Source organism: Mustela lutreola, chromosome 10 (genome assembly GCF_030435805.1).
Source record: "Mustela lutreola isolate mMusLut2 chromosome 10, mMusLut2.pri, whole genome shotgun sequence".
NCBI classification, from domain to species: domain Eukaryota; kingdom Metazoa; phylum Chordata; class Mammalia; order Carnivora; family Mustelidae; genus Mustela; species Mustela lutreola.
The window spans coordinates 95220537-95238497 of record NC_081299.1 but is presented as its reverse complement, the minus strand read 5'-3'; the positions used below and the strand labels follow the sequence as shown (position 1 = coordinate 95238497).

Sequence of the window (17961 nt, the reverse complement as noted above, 5' to 3'; positions counted from 1 at the left end):
ATTCTAAAAGAATTATTTCAGTTAGTGTTGGAAGGAAAGGGCCTACCTCTCAGGCCAGGGTGTCTGATAAGTACTTTGAAGGTGGCTTCTGTGCATTCTGACCTTTATACCTTTGAAAGGCTTCTGGGGACCATTCAGATTGGAGATCAGATCCACTCCATTAGCCTTCTGGGGAGAAATCTGCATACTTCAGGCCAATCTAAGGAGCAAATTGAAGGAGCTAATTTTGATTCTGGCTATATCCCCAGCCCTTGCCACTCTTCCTGACAAATGATAGGAACTCAATTTATATGACGATTGACAAATGAAACAGATTATATAATGGGAAATTGGGAATTTTGGGTTCTGTGAATTTTATATTAATCTGGGAAAGGTGAAGAAATCAGGACCTTCCTTCCCACTGCACACCAGGACCTCAGGCACTTAGAAGAACTTTTTTTTTTCAAGATTTTATTTATTTACTTCAGAGAGAGAGAAAGCAAGAGCACATGAGACAGACAGCATGAGTCAGACAGCATGAGAGAGACAGAATGAGCAGGGCAGAGGAAGACAGAGAGACAGAAGCAGACTGCCTGGAAAGCCCTGGCCCAGATCTTCACAGGGTGGCTCAGTCTTGTCATTCAGACTTCAAGTCTCATTTCCCTAAAGACCTTTCTGGACATTCTTGCCAAAGTGGCGCCATCCATCCCATCACCACCACCTTGTTCACTGTCTTCACGGTGTATCACCGGGTCACCACACTGTGACAGTCCTAGCTCATGGCTACTGTCTCGCCATAATTAGTAAGCTCTCTCTCAGAAGGGTCACTGTCTGACTGCTAAATTATATGGTAACTGTCCTTATTACCACTGATTTTTTTTTTGAGTGTATTTTCTTCTCATCTGTCCAGACTTGGCAGTATAATTTGCAAGGAATGAGAAGCCTTGTGTGATGGGTTTCATACAAAATCTCTCGACCCCTTGGAAGTGCCTGGCACATTGATAACTATTGATTGACTGAACTACTAGGATTTAGAATTCTATAATGCTAGAGATCTGGAAGGTCAGAGGTTGGCTCTTTAAAGATGGGTGGGTGGTTTCTTATTCAGAGGCATGGTTTGGATGGAACCCCTCCTTTGTGCATCCTTTCCTATCGCTGTTTGATGAAATGCTCCAGAAGAGAGGAGACATACCCAGGATAAGAATTGTCCTTTGACTATGTCTCAAATCAGAGGCAACAAGGCATTGAATGGAGCAAAGTTTTATTTGTGTATTTGCTCCTGAGGATTTGCAGCCTAGTACATGCCTGGGTAAAGCATAATGACCCATTTCCATGAAATAAGTCAACAAATAAGTTAGAGGGTGATTTTATACACACACACACACACACACACACACACACACACACATATGTATATATTCTAAGTAGAGGGGCGCCTGGGTGGCTCAGTGGGTTAAGCATCCGCCTTCGACTCAGGTCATGATCTCAGGGTCCTGGGATAGAGCCCTGAATCTCTGTTCAGCAGGGAGCCTGCTTCCCCCCAACCCCCTCCACTTGACTCTCTGACTACTTGTGATCTCTGTCAAATAAATAAATAAAATCTTAATTAAAAAGTTCCAGGTAGAAAAAACAGAATCATCCTCTTTGGGCTGTTGGGAAGGGACAATTTTTTCTCTACCATTCAAAGTCTCCCATCTGGACTAAGAATTAAATTTACATGAAACGAATTAACAGGAATAAAATACCCAACGTTTTATTAAGTTGCAGGGAGGCCCCAAAATAAGATGAAGACCTAAAGAAATGATCAAGGCAGGCACTGTTCAGACAATGAGAAAATAAATTTGTGAGGAATTGATTGGGTAAAGAAAAAAGGTGTTCAGAAGCCTGAATTAGGGAGTTCTAAATAGAATTTAGGCTGAGCTAGTAGATTAGAAAACATAACAAGGTTTGTTTTCACAGCTTTCAAGTCTCTATCTTTGGTGATAAGGATTTTTTTTTTTTTAACTTCCTAGTACAGAGAGATCATTTTCATATGGGAGATTGGTTTCTTGCATTTAGGGGGATGGAGGAGGGTCTGAGTGTCCTTGTACCAGCCATTTCTTAAGTAACTTTTATTTAAAATAATCAACATGTCAAAGTGGCACATTCGGGGACAACATGCCCTTTGCCCCCACAGTGTTCCTATATCAGCTATGGTTTGACTACGCCAGCTATAGAAATAAGCCTATTGTAAGGAGAAAACCGGGATGAGAGTGGAGTTCAGCTATCTCAAGACACATTTGCTGAGGTTGTATAAAGAGACCTACAGGAGATAAAGAACCAAGGGGACTTATTGCACCTACTGCCCCCATAATTCCACCCAGGGATATTTTATAGCCAGTATCCCTGTCTTTGAGCTCAAGTGTCAGAAAATGTCCAACAAGAGATTAGGATCCTATACTGAAGACTTTCAGACCCAAATCCAATCACACAAAATGGGGAAAAGGCAGGAATTTTTTTCTTAAAAGATTTTATTTATTTATTTGACAGAGAGAGATCACAAGTAGGCAGAGCAGCAGGAAGAGAGAGAAAGGGAGAAGCAGGCTCCCTACGGAGCAGGGAGCCCAATGCGGGGCTCTATCCCAGGACCCTGAGACCGTGACCTGAGCCAAAGACAGAAGCTTAACCCAGGCGCATCAGGAATTAGTTTTTAAGTGACAAGATGATAGGATGCATATAAATAAAGCATCAGTACTTAACGTTAGTTTTGTCAGTCCTGAATCCTGCCTTGGTACCATTTCTTTTGAGAATTATTTCCCACTCTCCTGGTAGATAATTCTGAGTGATGATTCTGGGTGGAAGGCACTGTGCTTAGCACAGAGGGTGAGATTTCAGAACCCAGGCTTCTACAAGACTTTAAACCCAGTGAGAGAGAGAAGACAAGTAGTCCACGATTTGTTTCTGTTAGAAACGAGTGGTTGCTCTATACTTCACAGGCATGGCATCTCGTGCTGAGGAAGCCGACTCAGAGAGCTTATGTACTAATGTCTTGCTGCAGAGAAGACTTGGTAAGTGCAGTAAGAGAGCCTGCAGTGTTAAGGGATTGACAAGAGGTCAGAGAAGCAGATGTGTGCTGGACATGTCCCAGGAATGGTTGGTAGATTGTAGGTGGGTGGACAAGGGGGCAGGACAGAGGCTCAGTGGGCGTAGCTAATGAGCAGGCACCAGTCATCTCCACACAGGAAAGTGAGCTGTGGACTTGATGTTAGGAGCTTTCGTCACTTTCTCATTAGACTTTTGAAGAGTGCCATGAAAGGTTTCTGTTTCTGCTTCTGTGAAGTTAGGAATGTTGCCACCAGGAGGCAGCAGCATGCAGGGTTACATTGTCTAGGCAGGCAGTGGACAAGTAGGAGTGGAAGAACATGTTAGAATCCCTTTCTACAGAAAACTAAGTCGCATGTAAATCTCTGTCATTGTCGTTAAAGCTGATATTTTTGTGCACATTGAGGCAGAGAGAACACGAGGACCCCAGGCTTAGAGGAGGAGGCTATGCTGAGATACGGGTTGAGTTGAGGCAAATGGGACTTGAAGTCCCAGATCTGCCTTTGGTTCACTATGTGATCACGGGGAAGTTAAATCAGCTTCTTGGGTTGTTACAATGGTTAAATGAAATATGTGTCTGGTCCAAGGTCGATATGTGGGAGTTGTGGATATAAGCATATCTTCTGTAGATTTTCTAGTTTCCCTCTAATAATTTCTTTCTATAAAGAAATATTAGAGCATGCATGTGAAATTGGAAACATTTTGGGTTTGTGCATAGCTCAAAGGCTTCAAGGTAGATTCATGACAAAGTTCCAGTAACTTCTCTCGTGCCCGCTACAACTTTATGTAGGGAGTCATTTTGTAAACTGGCTTCTTTCACCACATGCTTCTAGAAGGCTACAATCTAGAAATTAGTAAAGGATATATAAAAAGCATTAAGTGTTTTATTTCCTTGATTAAAACAAATTAATGGCTCCTTATTGCTTAAGGAATAAAGTCCATGTTACTTAACATGGCATACGAGGTCCACCTCACCATCAAGTCATGCCAGTGTAGACACTTAACATTGTGCTCCAAGAGTTTGATCCAGATGCTCCATTGTGTGCTTCATCAGTATGAGGCTTAACAGTAAATAGTTTGATGGAACAGAAGTTAAATACTGTGGATACTGAGCACATGCTGCTTTAATATACTTTTGTAGAATCAAGAGTATTCCTATTTTAGCATTATAGTCCTTTCCTTTGCAACGAAAGCTTGAGTAGAAAATAATTTCCAGAGCTAAGTGGCATGATGAGGACTGTGCAGACCCAGTGCAGGTCCTTTGTATGGGTCTTGGCTTGTGAAGAGCCATGTTGAGAAGTGCTCTTGTGGCCACACTAGTTACAGTGTTCCATGACACCAACTGCACTTCTGGGTGCTATTGCTCAGGCTTTGCTTCTGCCTCCAGTGGCTTTTCCACTTTCCTTACTTTCTCATCTACCAGCCAGGAAGATCCTAACTCAAGTACCTCTTCTCTGAAGGCTTTTCCATGCCCCCACAGGAGCTGTCACTTCCTGCCTCTGCTTGCTTTATGAATACTCTTCTTACTATTCTCATTCATTCAACACACATTTGGATGCTAGAGTGATCACATCACCTCATAATCAGATTCTTTGTCAGTCATTAGGCAGGATGCTGACTTTGCATAGGAGGAACATTTCTGAATTTTCTTTGTACTCCTAGAGCTTAGTGCAGTGGTAAGTGCAGAGTAGACAATCCATATATGTTGGCTAATTGTGAACTAAGAAATTAAAAATGAAGATCGGAGTGTCATGGACCATGAGAATCACATTAGAAGACTACAGAGGAGTCTGATGAGAGGAACAGGAAGGAAAAGGAGAAGAACTGGAGAGTCTTCTGCAAATCTCCAAAAGCACATGGACTTTGGAGCCGAAGAACAAATTATTCCATTGTTCTGGCAGAAGGAGCCAGCACCCATTTTCCAGTAGATGTGGGCACCAGGATCCTTTGTCTCCAGTGCATTTCCCATTTGCTATCACATCCTAATCTTTGGATTCCATCAGCAAAGTCACTAATCACTTCTTAAGTTGACTACAGAGTGGATATTAAAGGCCATAATTCTTGCCAGGAGGAAAAACAAACAGAATCCATAGATGTGTAGGGGCACAGTTTGGTACAAGGCTAAGAAGATCACGTGCCTACAGCTGAAAAGTGCAGGGAGATCAGAGTATAAAAGAGAGACCCAGTCTCACTCTGTGTGTCCTACTCATTGGGTGTGCTGCTGTGTCTTGTTGTGTGTGGGGGGGCCACCAAAATCAGCATCATGAAGATCCTGGTCTTGGTCTTGATTTGTCTACACCTCTCAGAGGGTGTGGAAAGGTATGTATGAGGATTCAGCTGCAGATCTTTTGGAAAGGCCATCATATTGTGTCTTGGTACCATTAACTGAATACCCAGGGAACCATGACTTAAAATGTATGTATGTATGTATGATGTATGTATGTATGTATGTATAGATGAATGTGGGGTATGTGTGTGTGTGTGTGTGTGTGTGTAAGGGTGGATTGGTGTTGTGTTGGCTAAGAAAGAGGGAAACAGGATTCGTGTCCCAAGTTTATAGGAGGGACTATAGATAAACAGAAATTTATTCTGTGGAAACAATATGTAAGTAGAAAAACCCAAATATATGTTGCAGTGGATTTTCAGAGTTCTAAGGAGATTTGAAAACTCCAGACCAGATCACTGAAGGAATTGCTTTAATGGAGAACGTGAAGATCACTCCTTTTGTTTGTCCTAATCTCTGCAGAATCATTCTGAAGAAAGGCAAGTCCATCCGCCAGGTGATGAAAGAGCGGGGTGTACTAGACACATTCCTGAAGAACCACCCAAAGGTCGACCCAGGTGCCAAGTATCTTTACAATAATGATGCTGTTGCTTATGAGCCCTTCACCAATTACCTGGATGTAAGTGAAGGGGAGGTGGTGTCCATAACCCTTGGCCAAGAACCATTCTTGGATATTTATTTAGACTTCTCATTAGCTCTGATTTTGGACTTCTTACTAAACCTAAGTCTCACCTTCCTATGTGTCTGGATAAATAATGAGATGGAACCCCTTAACACTACAGTATTCCCTTTCCTTCCTTCTTTCTTCCCATTACTGGCTCACTCTCTAAAGCTCCCTTTATACAATTATGAGATTCACAGTGACCATATTGAAGTCAGTTGAGAGAGCCAAAGGAAGTCCCAGTGATGGGCTGCAGGGGAAAGAAGGAAAGCACATGCAAAGCTGCCAGGCAAATCTCCAGTGGCTCCAGATGCCATATATCTTCCCATTTGGAAACATACACTGGTAGACCTTAGAGCAAGTATTTGAGTGTTCTTCAAGGCTGCAGTGTCTGCTCAGGGCATCTCAACACACTGGTGTCCTATGGACCACCCTTAGTGATGTCACATGAGTGTCAGCTCTAGAAGCCACTCTAGTTATCTCCTATTTTGACTTTCACTTTCTATAGATGGTGTAAGAAGAGGCAGGTAAGTGACATGACTGGCCTGCATTCACTTAGAACTTAAACCGTGTCTCAGTGAAGTTCTTTTCTTGCTTTCCATGCTACCTCTCATTCTAGACTTTCTGGTGCCTTAGCTACTGTGTGACCAGAGTGAGGAGAATGGTGGAGAAATATTTAACACTGGAAGAGAAAGAAGTGTGTGTGTGTGTGTGTGTGTGTGTGTGTGTGTGAAGTGGGGAGAGGGGATGGACACTGGAAATGGAGAAAAAGTGATTACTTCTCCAACTTTGCATGTTCTAGCATAGAATGGTAAATCCATAGAGATATCACCTGATAAAAAGTCAAAATGCTTTGGAAGATGAGATTGTCTTGCCAGATTCAGCTAGTCACAGGCTTGTAATTAGGGACAAAAATGGGGAATATTGAGAGGAAACTGGCTGCAGATGAGAAGAAGAACTTTTTGAGGGAGAAGGTACTTAACTCCCCAGGGAAATGATTTCGGCAAGATGTGGTTTCTAGTGAGTCAAATTTTTCCCCATCCTTAGGACAAAACTTGGCTGCTTGAAGAGAGTGAAAAACTTTTCTTTGCAGAACTACTACTTTGGAGAGATCAGCATTGGGACACCACCACAAAATTTCCTGATCCTCTTTGACACAGGCTCCTCCAACCTGTGGGTGCCCTCTACCTACTGCCAGAGTCGGGCCTGCTGTGAGTATACCACCATTATCACTCATCCATGGAGAGGAGCAGAGAGCAGGGCAGAGTCAGGACTGGGCACAATCTCATCACCCAATTCCAGAGTTCTTGGTGCATACCCATGATCTCATCCTCCTTAAATTCAGATCATCTAGAAATCTTGACCTTGGTCTACTTTCGCCGGTGCTACAGTTCTGGAGAGAGACAGCAGAAATAGACCGAGGCTTCCATTCTTTTCTACATTGTTCCCTTTCCTCAGTTTTCTCCTGTAGGCCACAATTCCTGGCACTTTGAGTTGAGCCATCCCTCAGGAAATGGAGGGAAGGGGCAGCATTTTTTTCCTAAGGGGACAGACTTTTCTGGGGCTACAGATTGTCTTCAGCACAAAGGATCTGAGACTGAGGCCCAATCCCAGGCTTGGTCTGATCATCTCAGGCCATCAAGGATACGTGTCCTCCAAGTATGTTGGAGAGCCATGAATTCTGCTAATATTTCCTTCTGTCTATCTGCAGCTAATCATAACAAGTTCAACCCCAGCAGTTCCTCTACCTACAGAAGCACAGAGCAAACCTATACCCTGGCCTATGGTTTTGGCAGCCTGACTGTGCTCCTGGGATATGACACTGTGGCTGTAAGTGCTGTTCTCAATCCTTCTGTGGGTCTGCTCTTTGGATCCCCTTCTTTGGAGCTTAATGCTCTCAGAGAGACCCACGATTACTAAATAGGTACAAATTCCTGGAAACTGATGTTTGGAAAGTATGCTGATGATGATTTAATTAAACATTTCTCCCAAGACAGGAATTGCTTCCCCAGCAGTCCTGACTGCAGGGAGCTCTTTTTATTGTGCCTCCCCTGACTTTGCTCCCTGGTCTTATGCTGCCCTCCGTAGCCACATGGAGCACATCTGCTTCCTTCTCCACATGGTTTTACTGTAGATATTAAAGACCTTCCTTTCACTATTTTCTTTTCTTTATATCAAGCACCCACAGCTTCTATGTCATTTGTGCACATGGATTGTTCAAAATAAAATCAGCCACTGTCCTTTCACTGTCCATGGAAGTAGAAACTCTAACTCCAGAATACAATGGCCTCTGCTTCCCCAACTCCCACACTCTTCTAAGACATGTACGGTTGGATGATGCTGAATCCCTTCATCTTCCAGAACCCACGCATGACTGAGCTAAGCATGAAATAACCCAACTTCCTCTCTCCACAAAAGGGTCTAGATTCAATTCCCTGGGCACCTAAGTCTGGGAAAACTTTGTCCACCTGAGTTGTTAATCTTTTCTTTCTGCTTGTCCCAGGTTCAGAACATCGTCATCAACAACCAGCTCTTTGGCTTGAGTGAGAGTGAGCCCAACTACCCCTTCTACTATTCATACTTTGATGGTATCTTGGGAATGGCCTACTCTGACCTGGCTGCAGGCAATAGCCCAACAGTTCTTCAGAACATGATGCAGCAGGGCCAGCTCACCCAGCCCATCTTCAGCTTCTACTTCTCTCGGTGAGCACCCCTGCCATGGGTAGATCTCAGCAAATGAGGCTATGGGGGCTTTCAGCAAGTCAACATAAGACAGGGCCAAGGTCTTAAAATTTCCTGATACAATGAGTTTAACTAGCTAAATGCAATTCATCCATCTCTGAAAATTTATTATTTCATTTTGGAGAGAATTTTATTTTAAATGCACTGGAAGTATTTTTTTTTAAAGATTTTATTTATTTATTTGAGGCAGACAGACAGACAGAGAGACAGAGACAGAGCATGAGCAAGGGAGAGGGGGAGGAAGAAACAGGTCCTCTGGTTGAGTCTGAAGAGCAGATCAAAGCACAAGACCCCTTGTCCTCTGGTTCCTCTATGTCTGAAAAGAGAAGGATGGTGAGAGGGGAGGAAGGAGATGTCTGATCATGTGTACTGTGGGAATTCATGCTCTTCTCCTTTCTTCCATAGCCAACCAACCTATGAGTATGGTGGGGAACTCATCCTGGGAGGTTCAAACTCCCAATTTTATTCTGGTGAGATCATCTGGACTCCCGTCACCCGAGAATTGTACTGGCAGATTGCTATCGATGAGTAAGTACTAGAGGAAAATTCCTATGGATCATGGACACCCCTAGGATGTTCCTCCAATGTGACATTATTTCCTGTTCTTGCATTGGCACACACTTCTGAAAGAATCAGCAAACCCTCAAGCTGATTGTTCCTGGAGCTCAGTATACTCTGGCATCTAGCTCTTGAATGAACTTTCTGACTTGGTCACTGAACCTTGTCATGTCAGCAGGTTGGTCATTCCTAGGATTCTGTGAATCCATGTTTTTGTTCCTGGAAGCTTCATTATCCCAGGTAGCACAATCTTTACCAAGTTCTTCATCAGTGAAAGTAACAGCTGTCTTTGATGTTTTCTATGTGCCAGATACTGTGCTAAATATTTTATATGTATTATTGTACATATATATTCCGCTAAACACTATAAAGTGCTCAGTAGTATATTTCATTGTGTAGATAAAGGAATCAAGGCTCAGAGGTTCAGTAACTTATCCAAATTTCACACATTTCACAAATTTCAAAATTTGAGCACAAGCATATCTTCTCCCAGAGCTCAGGACCATGAATCAGTTACTTCTATACTCCAGGCCTTCAGGAAATCTCCATCACTACCAATTCAAGATGCATTTCTTTGACCTTTACTCAAGACCATACAATAGCTGGGCACTATTTGTCAGTATGGCCTTCTTACCACTTCCTGACGCATAGTGAGGACTTCAACATGTCCTTGCACCTTGCCATGACTTTCTTGCTTCTCTTTTAACTATATCACCTGAAGTGCCTCATGTCCTGTGTGCATCCTTTGGGGCCCAGATTAGCTCCTACTTCCTAGCTCCTCCTCTTTGGAGGAGAGGCCTCTCCAAAGGCCTCTCAGGAGCCCAATCTCTCTTCCAGTCCCCTAGTATTACTGGCTTGTGTCCCAATATCTAGCTCCCCATCTTCAGGTAGACACAGGGTAATAAGCCCAATATGCATGAGTAGAGAGAGAGGTAAGCAGTTGAATGTCTGACAAGTAGTTTTTTGTGCCTGCAATAGAGGGGTCTTTTCACTTGGACCGATTGCACTCACCCCTTAAGCATCTCTTCTCAGAATAACTCTTGTCTGACTGACTCACTCTCACTACCAGAGTAGATCAAGTCCCCTCCTCTCTGGCCTATTGCATTTCTTTCATGGCACTCACCAGAGATGCAATTAAACACCATTTATGTGTTTCTGTTATGTATGTGGTGTTTGTCTTGTTTACCATTACGTTCAAGTAGGTTGATTCACCAACTATACCCAAAATACAAAGGGACTTAAGAGGAAGAGTAGAGCTGCAGAAAAAGCTGGATGAGAGATCGGGGACTGAATCACATAGGACTACATTATGGAGATTGGCAGCTATTGGCTTATGGTGTTGTCTCATGTCTATTAGAATGGGCTGTTTAAAAATAGCAAATACAATTTAGTCCTCTTTATATCACCATAATTTTTGTAAGAGTGTAAGAGTGTGTTCTACATGGTAAGTGTCGAATGTGTATTTACAATGTGACTACCAGCTCTAGCTGTTTGGCACTATGTGCTGGGCCTCACGTAGGCAGATTAAAGAGGATAAGACATAGTACTTACTCCCCAGAGCTGAGCTGGAGTAGTCACCAGACCAAGACTGAGGATATTACTCCAATAGTAATTACTATTATTGTTAATTTTCATTACATTATTACATGGATTGCAGTGTCAAGGTATGCCCTGGCTTTTTGGGAGATTAGGGTGGATGTGGCACTTATTTATGGCAAATATGTCTGACTCTCTCCTTCTCTCTCTTTAAAGATTTATTTATTTATTTGAAAGAAAGAAAGAGAGGGAGAGAGAGAACAGGGAGAGAGAGAGTCAGAGGGGGAGAGAATCCCAAGCAGACTCCACGCTGAGTATGGAGCCCAATGCAGGGCTTGGTCTCACAACCATGAGATCATGAATCAAACTAAAAGCAAGAGTCAGAAACTCAACTGACTGGGCCACCCAGCTACCCCAAGAAATGCCTGACTCTCTCTGTATTGGTGTTCCCCTCAGGTTTCTCATCGGTAACCAGGCCACTGGCTTGTGCTCCCAGGGCTGCCAGGGGATCGTGGATACAGGAACCTTCCCACTGACTGTACCCCAGCAGTACTTAGAATCCTTTGTGAAGGCAACAGGAGCCCAGCAAGATCAGAATGGTGCTGTGAGTAACCAGAAGCCAGGGCTCCTCTGCACATCCAGGCAGCCTCAGCACAGGAGCCTGAGTGCAATGAGTTCATGAGAGACAGAAGAAGGGATTGGTGGAGAACTGAGCTCCTAGTGGGACAGAACAGGTGGGGACACATCATGGCCTTTTAGGCATGAACCTTGAATTCAAGGAGGCATAAGGGGAGGGAATAACATCAACTCCAACTGTGAGAATGGGCTGAATGGTTGTCAGGAGGGGTGGCTGTTCCATTGCAGGCCCTAGGAACACATCTCACCTTGGCGTGGCCACTGTCATTTGACTGTACACAACAGACTCAGGCATATTGTACTTCTCCAGTCCTCTTGGGTTTCCTTCTTCCCTAGGAATACTCCATTGGCTTTTACTCTGAGCAGCCTACTGTACTCAAACCTGTTCTCCTTAAATGTGCTTCTGTAGTTTGCTCCTCCTGCATGCAAGAGTCTAGTTTAGTCAGACTAAATCTTGGTCCTCAGGGTGTGTGTATGTGTGTGTGTATGTGATTTGAGTACATAGATAAGTGCACACTACTGTGGATATGAATTGTGTGAGAGCATGTTTCACACTGAATGTGCCCAGGCTTCTTCTCTGTAAATGGGACTTCCTGGCAATAGAAATCTGTGTTCTGGAATGAGCCTGACTCCTTATGGCCATATCAGTACAACCAAAATCTCAGAGCTGAGATGTGTCCAAGGAGGCCCAGGAAAGCAAAAGCTTCAGGTTAGTGTTGTACCTGGGAATCAGGCTTTGCCTTCCACGCTCTCAACCAGCCTCTGCTGGAAGGTCAGGAAGAGAGTCTCACAGGGAATGGGAGATTCGGGCCCTTTGTCTGGGCGCCCAGGCCCCTGGCACTCTACAGCTCTGCTTTTCCTCTCTCTCAGTTTGTGGTCAACTGCAACTCCATACAGAGCTTGCCCACCATCACCTTCGTCATCAGTGGGACCCCATTACCTCTGCCTCCTTCTACTTATGTCCTCAACGTACGTATGCACCCCAGGCTCCAGGGAAATGGGATTGGATGGGTCCAAACAGCTGTTCCATGTCCCAGCTCACATCTGAGCACCTATGGGGAGTCACCAGTGGCAGGGTTGAGGGTGAACAAGAAGCCCGGGACCCCACAGGTGTTGTGGAATACAGGGTGGGATGTACCTGTGGGGAAAGACCTCTCCATGCACCTGGTTATATCCTTATGTCCTTTGTCTCTGCAGAACAATGGCTACTGCACCCTTGGGATTGAAGTCACTTACCTGCCCTCCTCCACTGGGCAGCCCCTGTGGATTCTGGGAGATGTCTTCCTTAGGGAATATTATACTGTCTTCGACTTGGCTGTCAACAGGGTGGGTTTTGCCCTTTCTAAGTAGACTAGCAAGAGGCTAGTTTCCTCCCTCCCAGCAAGACTCTGGGATTGCTCTATTGTTTCTCTGGGCTGACAGCAGCATTTTATTAGACTAGTTTGATCCCTCTGTGCACTAGAATCATACTCCCTCAAGTAATAAACAAAGAATCTCTAAACATCCTTACTGATCCTTCTAGATGTCTTCTTTGTATTCTGCTTGTATTAAATAATCCAGTCAAAAAATGGGCAGAAGACATGAGCTGACACTTCTCCAAAGAAGACATACAAAGGGATAACAGACACCTGAAAAAACTTCAACATCACTAACCACCAGGGAACTACAAATCAAAACCACAATGAGATATCACCTTACACCAGTGAGATAGAATGGCAAAAATTAACAAGACACAACAAATGTTGGTGAGGATGTGGAGAAAGGGGAACCCTTGTACACCGTTGGTGGGAAAGCAAGCTGGTGCAGCCACTCTGGAAAACAGTGTGGAGGTTCCTCAAGACGTTAAAAAATAGAGCTACCCTATGACCCAGCAGTTGAACTACTGGGTATTTACCCCAAAGATACAGATGTAGTAAAAAGAAGGGGCACATGCACCCCAACATTCATACAGCAAATGTCCACTATAGCCAAACTGTGGAAGGAAGCCGAGGTGCCCTTCCACAGATGAATGGATAAAGACAATATGGCTCATATATACAATGGAATATTCCTCAGCCATCAGAAAGGATGAATACCCACCACTTGCATCAGTGTGGATGAATCTGGAGGGGATTATACTAAGGGAAATACATCAACCAGAAAAAGACAATTATCATATGGTTTCACTTATATGTGGAATATAATATCATGGAGGATCATAGGGAAAGGGAGGGAAAATTGAAGGGAGAGAAATCAGAGAGGGAGACAAACTATGAGACTATGCACTGGAGGAAACAAACTGATGGTTTCAGAGGTGGGGGTGAAAGGATGGGGTGGCCGGGGGATGGTCATTAAGGAGGGCACGTATTGTGATGAGCCCTGGGTGTTATATGCAACTAATTAATCATTGAACACTACATAAAAACTAATGATGTGGCTAAATGGACATTAAAAAAAGGTTTATTCTAAACTGAAAGTTAGCAACAATTCTTTGGGGGAATCTGTGAATTGACCAATGGTGAGAATACAGGGCAGAGCTCCCTAAGTGAGGACCCACAGTGCAGAGATTAAGGACACAGTAGCACCTACTTTCTGGTGGAGGTGACCAGCCCTCCCAGAACTCTCCCTTCTAACACATTCTTCTCTCCATTCTTGAAAGTTAGAGAAGAAAGAGAAATCTTAGAGAATATTTCAGACTGGTGGTCTGAGGCCAGCTCAGATGACAAAATGGTGGTTCTTCTTGAGACAGCATCACAGTTTTAATGAAATTTTTTTCATTAAATGGGGTATTTTTATAGACCCTTTTCCTCCCTACTCACTATGGGTGCTCTCAGCCTGCTCACATATGACTTTATCTGCCTGGCCTGAAAGCTTTTGAGTTTTGAAACCCAATCTCATTTTACAGTGGAAGAAAGTGAGGTGTGGATGGGCAATCACACAGTTACTGTTAAAACCAGATCCAGATCAATGTATTTTTTTTTTTTATCGTGTTTCTATATGATAAAGTCTGCTCTGTGAATGGCAAAGAGGCACGTAATGACAAATAAGACATGGCGCTGGCTCACTAGGAATTTTCTATCAGCCCACTGCTTGTGAGCATGTTCCTGTCTGAAGCAAGCCCAGTGCCTGAACTTGCAATCCACAGTAGGTTATAAACAATCATCGGCAGTGCAGTAATGCCACCTTTTAGGAGGTAAAAACGGGTACTGCTCTGGGACCCAAAATTCTTGCAAGAAATGTAATTAGAAGGATGTACCTGGGAAGAAAGATGCAAAGAATTCTCCATCTAGATGTGTGGGAGTGATAGTGGTGAATAGAGGTGTACATTTTCCTACATCATTGCATCATTCCCCTCCACCAACACACAATGGAATTGATCTTATGGAGTTGGATAATGTCTGAACTCTGGCCATTCCTTTCTCTTTCTGTTGTGTTTCTCTCATGGGAAGCACAGCCTTTTCTGTCAAAGGGAAGGGAGCTCAGCTCAGCCCCAATTCACCTGCATCCGCATCCCTTCCCCTTCAGCCACCCTTCCTGCCTCGGTATCACCTCTATTCATGCTCTGGTGGTGGTTGGCCTCAATTATATCTCTATCTCGAGATAGAGATATAATTATATCTTGAGATAGAGATATAATTACATCTACATCTTGAGATAGAGATATAATTGCTAAAAAGTTCTCAGCACCAAGATACACCAAATTCGGGTTATCATGAGTGACCTGAAATTCATCAGCAGGGACTAAATGCAGCCATGGGAACAACATATGGTATTGGTAAAGCCAGAGCTAGCAATTCCGTCTGCTCCTGGATTCTAGAAAATAACACCCAACAGAAGCTGTCCACAGCTTATGGTCTGTTCTGCCTTGTCTATCACTGTAGGACGGGGACAAGATTTATTAATATGGGAGTGTTCCCCACCTTGCAATATGTTACTCTGTCCCCACCACACTAGTAAAGATCTTGCCTGTCTGATTCTTGTATATTATGTGGTAGAAACTGAAGGTCTGTGGACAGAAAAACATACAGAGAAAGAGAAAGAGAGAGAGAGAGGACAATGATGCTAGTGGGTCAAAAAATGTAAATGGAACGAGGAGCAAACTAAATTTTAAAAAGTTGGAAGGTAACAGGGAAGAGAGAAGGGGAAGAACTATGGATGGGAGAGGTGAAAATAGAGATTTGGAATTTGGAGTTTCTTGGGGGAAATGTTCCACAGCAACGTCTTGGAGGGGAACGTAGGATGAAGATTTTGAGAAATGTTGCCTATGCTTACAAGTCAGAGATTTTTTAATGTTCTGTAAGAGATATAAAGATTGGAATTTCTCTTTGTTTTGGGCAGCTGTAACATGGTTTTTAAACATGAATTCATGCAGAAAGTGGTCACATGGAACCCAGACTATATTTGGGTTCTACTTGTAAAACACATTCTGAGTTTTCTTTCCATTTACTACTTGTGCCATTATCACTGATGAAATATTGTTAATTTACTCATAAAGTATTTATTGAAATCTCTTTGTGTAACTAAAATCTTCCCTGATCCCTGAATCTTTCTGTGTGTTCTCTGCCTACCCTCCCACCCACTATGAGAGGTCATTACTCCTCCTTCCCTCCCCCCACAGCACCTTCTACGTCTGACGTTTCACTACACATCACACTGTATTGTACCCATGGCATGTCTCTCTTCCCAACTCATTATGAGCAAGAGGAAGAGATTGTTCATTTTTCTCTTTAAGTCCCCAGATCTGACATGTCTTGTGATAACAAGTCCTTAGCAATGTCTGCTATACAACCAAATTCACAGTAATACAAGTGACAGTGACTGTTACAGGGAAAGGTGCCTGAGAGCAGCAGGCAAGAGGAAGGTATCACAAAGGAAACCCTGTTAGATTTCACCCTGAAGCATGTGTAGGAACTCACTGGGTAGAGAAAGTTAGAAAAGGGATCTCATGCAGAAACTGGCCTAAGGACAAGCAGAGAGGGTGGAGAGAGTTTGTGTAATTGTAGAGCAGCAGGAAATGCCAGCAGGTGGACACAAGGTACCTGGAGGGGATAGCAGGAGAGGAAGCAACCAAGGTGGGCTGCGGTCAGATGGACAGGACCTTGTGAAATGTCCGGACTTGATTCTTCTGTCAAGGGGACGCATATTGGTTGTTGTGGAGGAGAGACCGATGATCAGATATTTGAGGAAGAGGGCTCTGCTGGCAGGCTCCTCTGCTGTTCCCTAGCCTTCAACTGGGGTCCCCCACATTCTAGCTTCCTTGGAGACTCAATTTCCTTTGTTTCTGGAGGCATATCCTTTGTTCCTGGTAGAGCTTCTGCTCTAGAACTCTGTCCATTCTCCTGGGCTCATAGTCATGGCTGAAAGACCTAAACAGAATGAAAGACCCCTTTGTATCTCAGCCCTAAATCCAGAATTTAGAGCCAACCAGTAGTGGTGAGGTCTTGGCTTCCCCTTTTCTTAGTTCCACTTTGACCCAGCTCTTACTATGCAAATGTCACCAGAAATCTCAAAATCTGCTTTTTGGCCATGATGGTAGGAGTTTTGATTGAGGCCTGCTTCCATGTGTCATTCGCCATCAAAGCCATGTGCAGAAGAATACTATCTTGTTGAGAAGATTTGATGTGTCATGAGTTCTCTGAAGTTGGCCACAGCAAGTGGGGGCTCTGCCAAGAAAATAGGCTGGGAGGTCAGTGGGGGGTGGGGCTCGGGAATGGACAAAGGTAGACCCGGAAGCAGGCTTTAGGCTGGATTTCTGGTACTCTGCCTTCTGCAGCTCTTCCCCTTTCACAGAGACACTGAGGCCCCTCTAGGCTCAGACCTTATGCAGAGGGCCTGGGGCCCCAGGCTTTGTGCTGGACGGCAGCCGAGATGGGATGGTGCTGCTTTGAGCTGCTAAGTCACACAGACCCTAGCTGTTCTGTCTCTCCAGCAAGGAGCAGGGAGCAGAGATCCAGCCCCCAGCTTTAATGGGCCAAGGCTCAGTTTGGATTTTTCCATGCCATTTCTCTCTTGTCCTGGCTTGTCCCCCGACACCTCCCCTCCCCCACACAGGCCTTTAGACCTCTGGTTTTTCACACTGTTGCTTTCTCTCCCTTTTCCATGTGCTCAAGGTCCAGAATATAAAACTGAGGCTCCCTGTGGGTTGCTTGAAAGTGCTAAAGGAACCACATAGAGCATTTCCAGGGCCTAGAGGGTGTGTTCCAGCAAGTCAGACAGTCCCGGAATATGTCTACAGCAGGACATTGCTTCTGTGGCTTTCAGACCAGGAGATGAGGTTATTTTAATTCCTGCTATATTCCCAGTCCTTGCCACAATTAACATGATGACTGACAAATGACATAGATGAGGTAATGGGAAGTGGGGAGTTTCTGATCCAGTGAGTCTGGGAAAGGGAACAAATTCTTGACCTTCCCATTGTATGCCAGAAACTCAGAAACTCAGAAATCTGGACAGTTTTCTTAAAAATAAAGTTTTCTTAAAAATAAATGTTTACCCTGCCTGTCAG

General features: G+C 44.0%; 1 protein-coding gene across 1 annotated transcript; it reads left to right on the top strand.

Annotated features, from left to right (window-relative positions):
* Positions 1-5220: 5220 nt before the first annotated feature.
* Positions 5221-12982, top strand: LOC131809976 (pepsin B). Its single transcript, XM_059137484.1, has 9 exons — positions 5221-5379; positions 5807-5963; positions 7099-7216; positions 7717-7835; positions 8509-8708; positions 9153-9275; positions 11298-11445; positions 12348-12446; positions 12675-12982. The coding sequence occupies exons 1-9, from the start codon at positions 5324-5326 to the stop codon at positions 12825-12827; spliced, it is 1173 nt and encodes a 390-aa protein (XP_058993467.1). The 5' UTR covers positions 5221-5323; the 3' UTR covers positions 12828-12982.
* The last annotated feature ends 4979 nt before the right edge of the window (positions 12983-17961 follow it).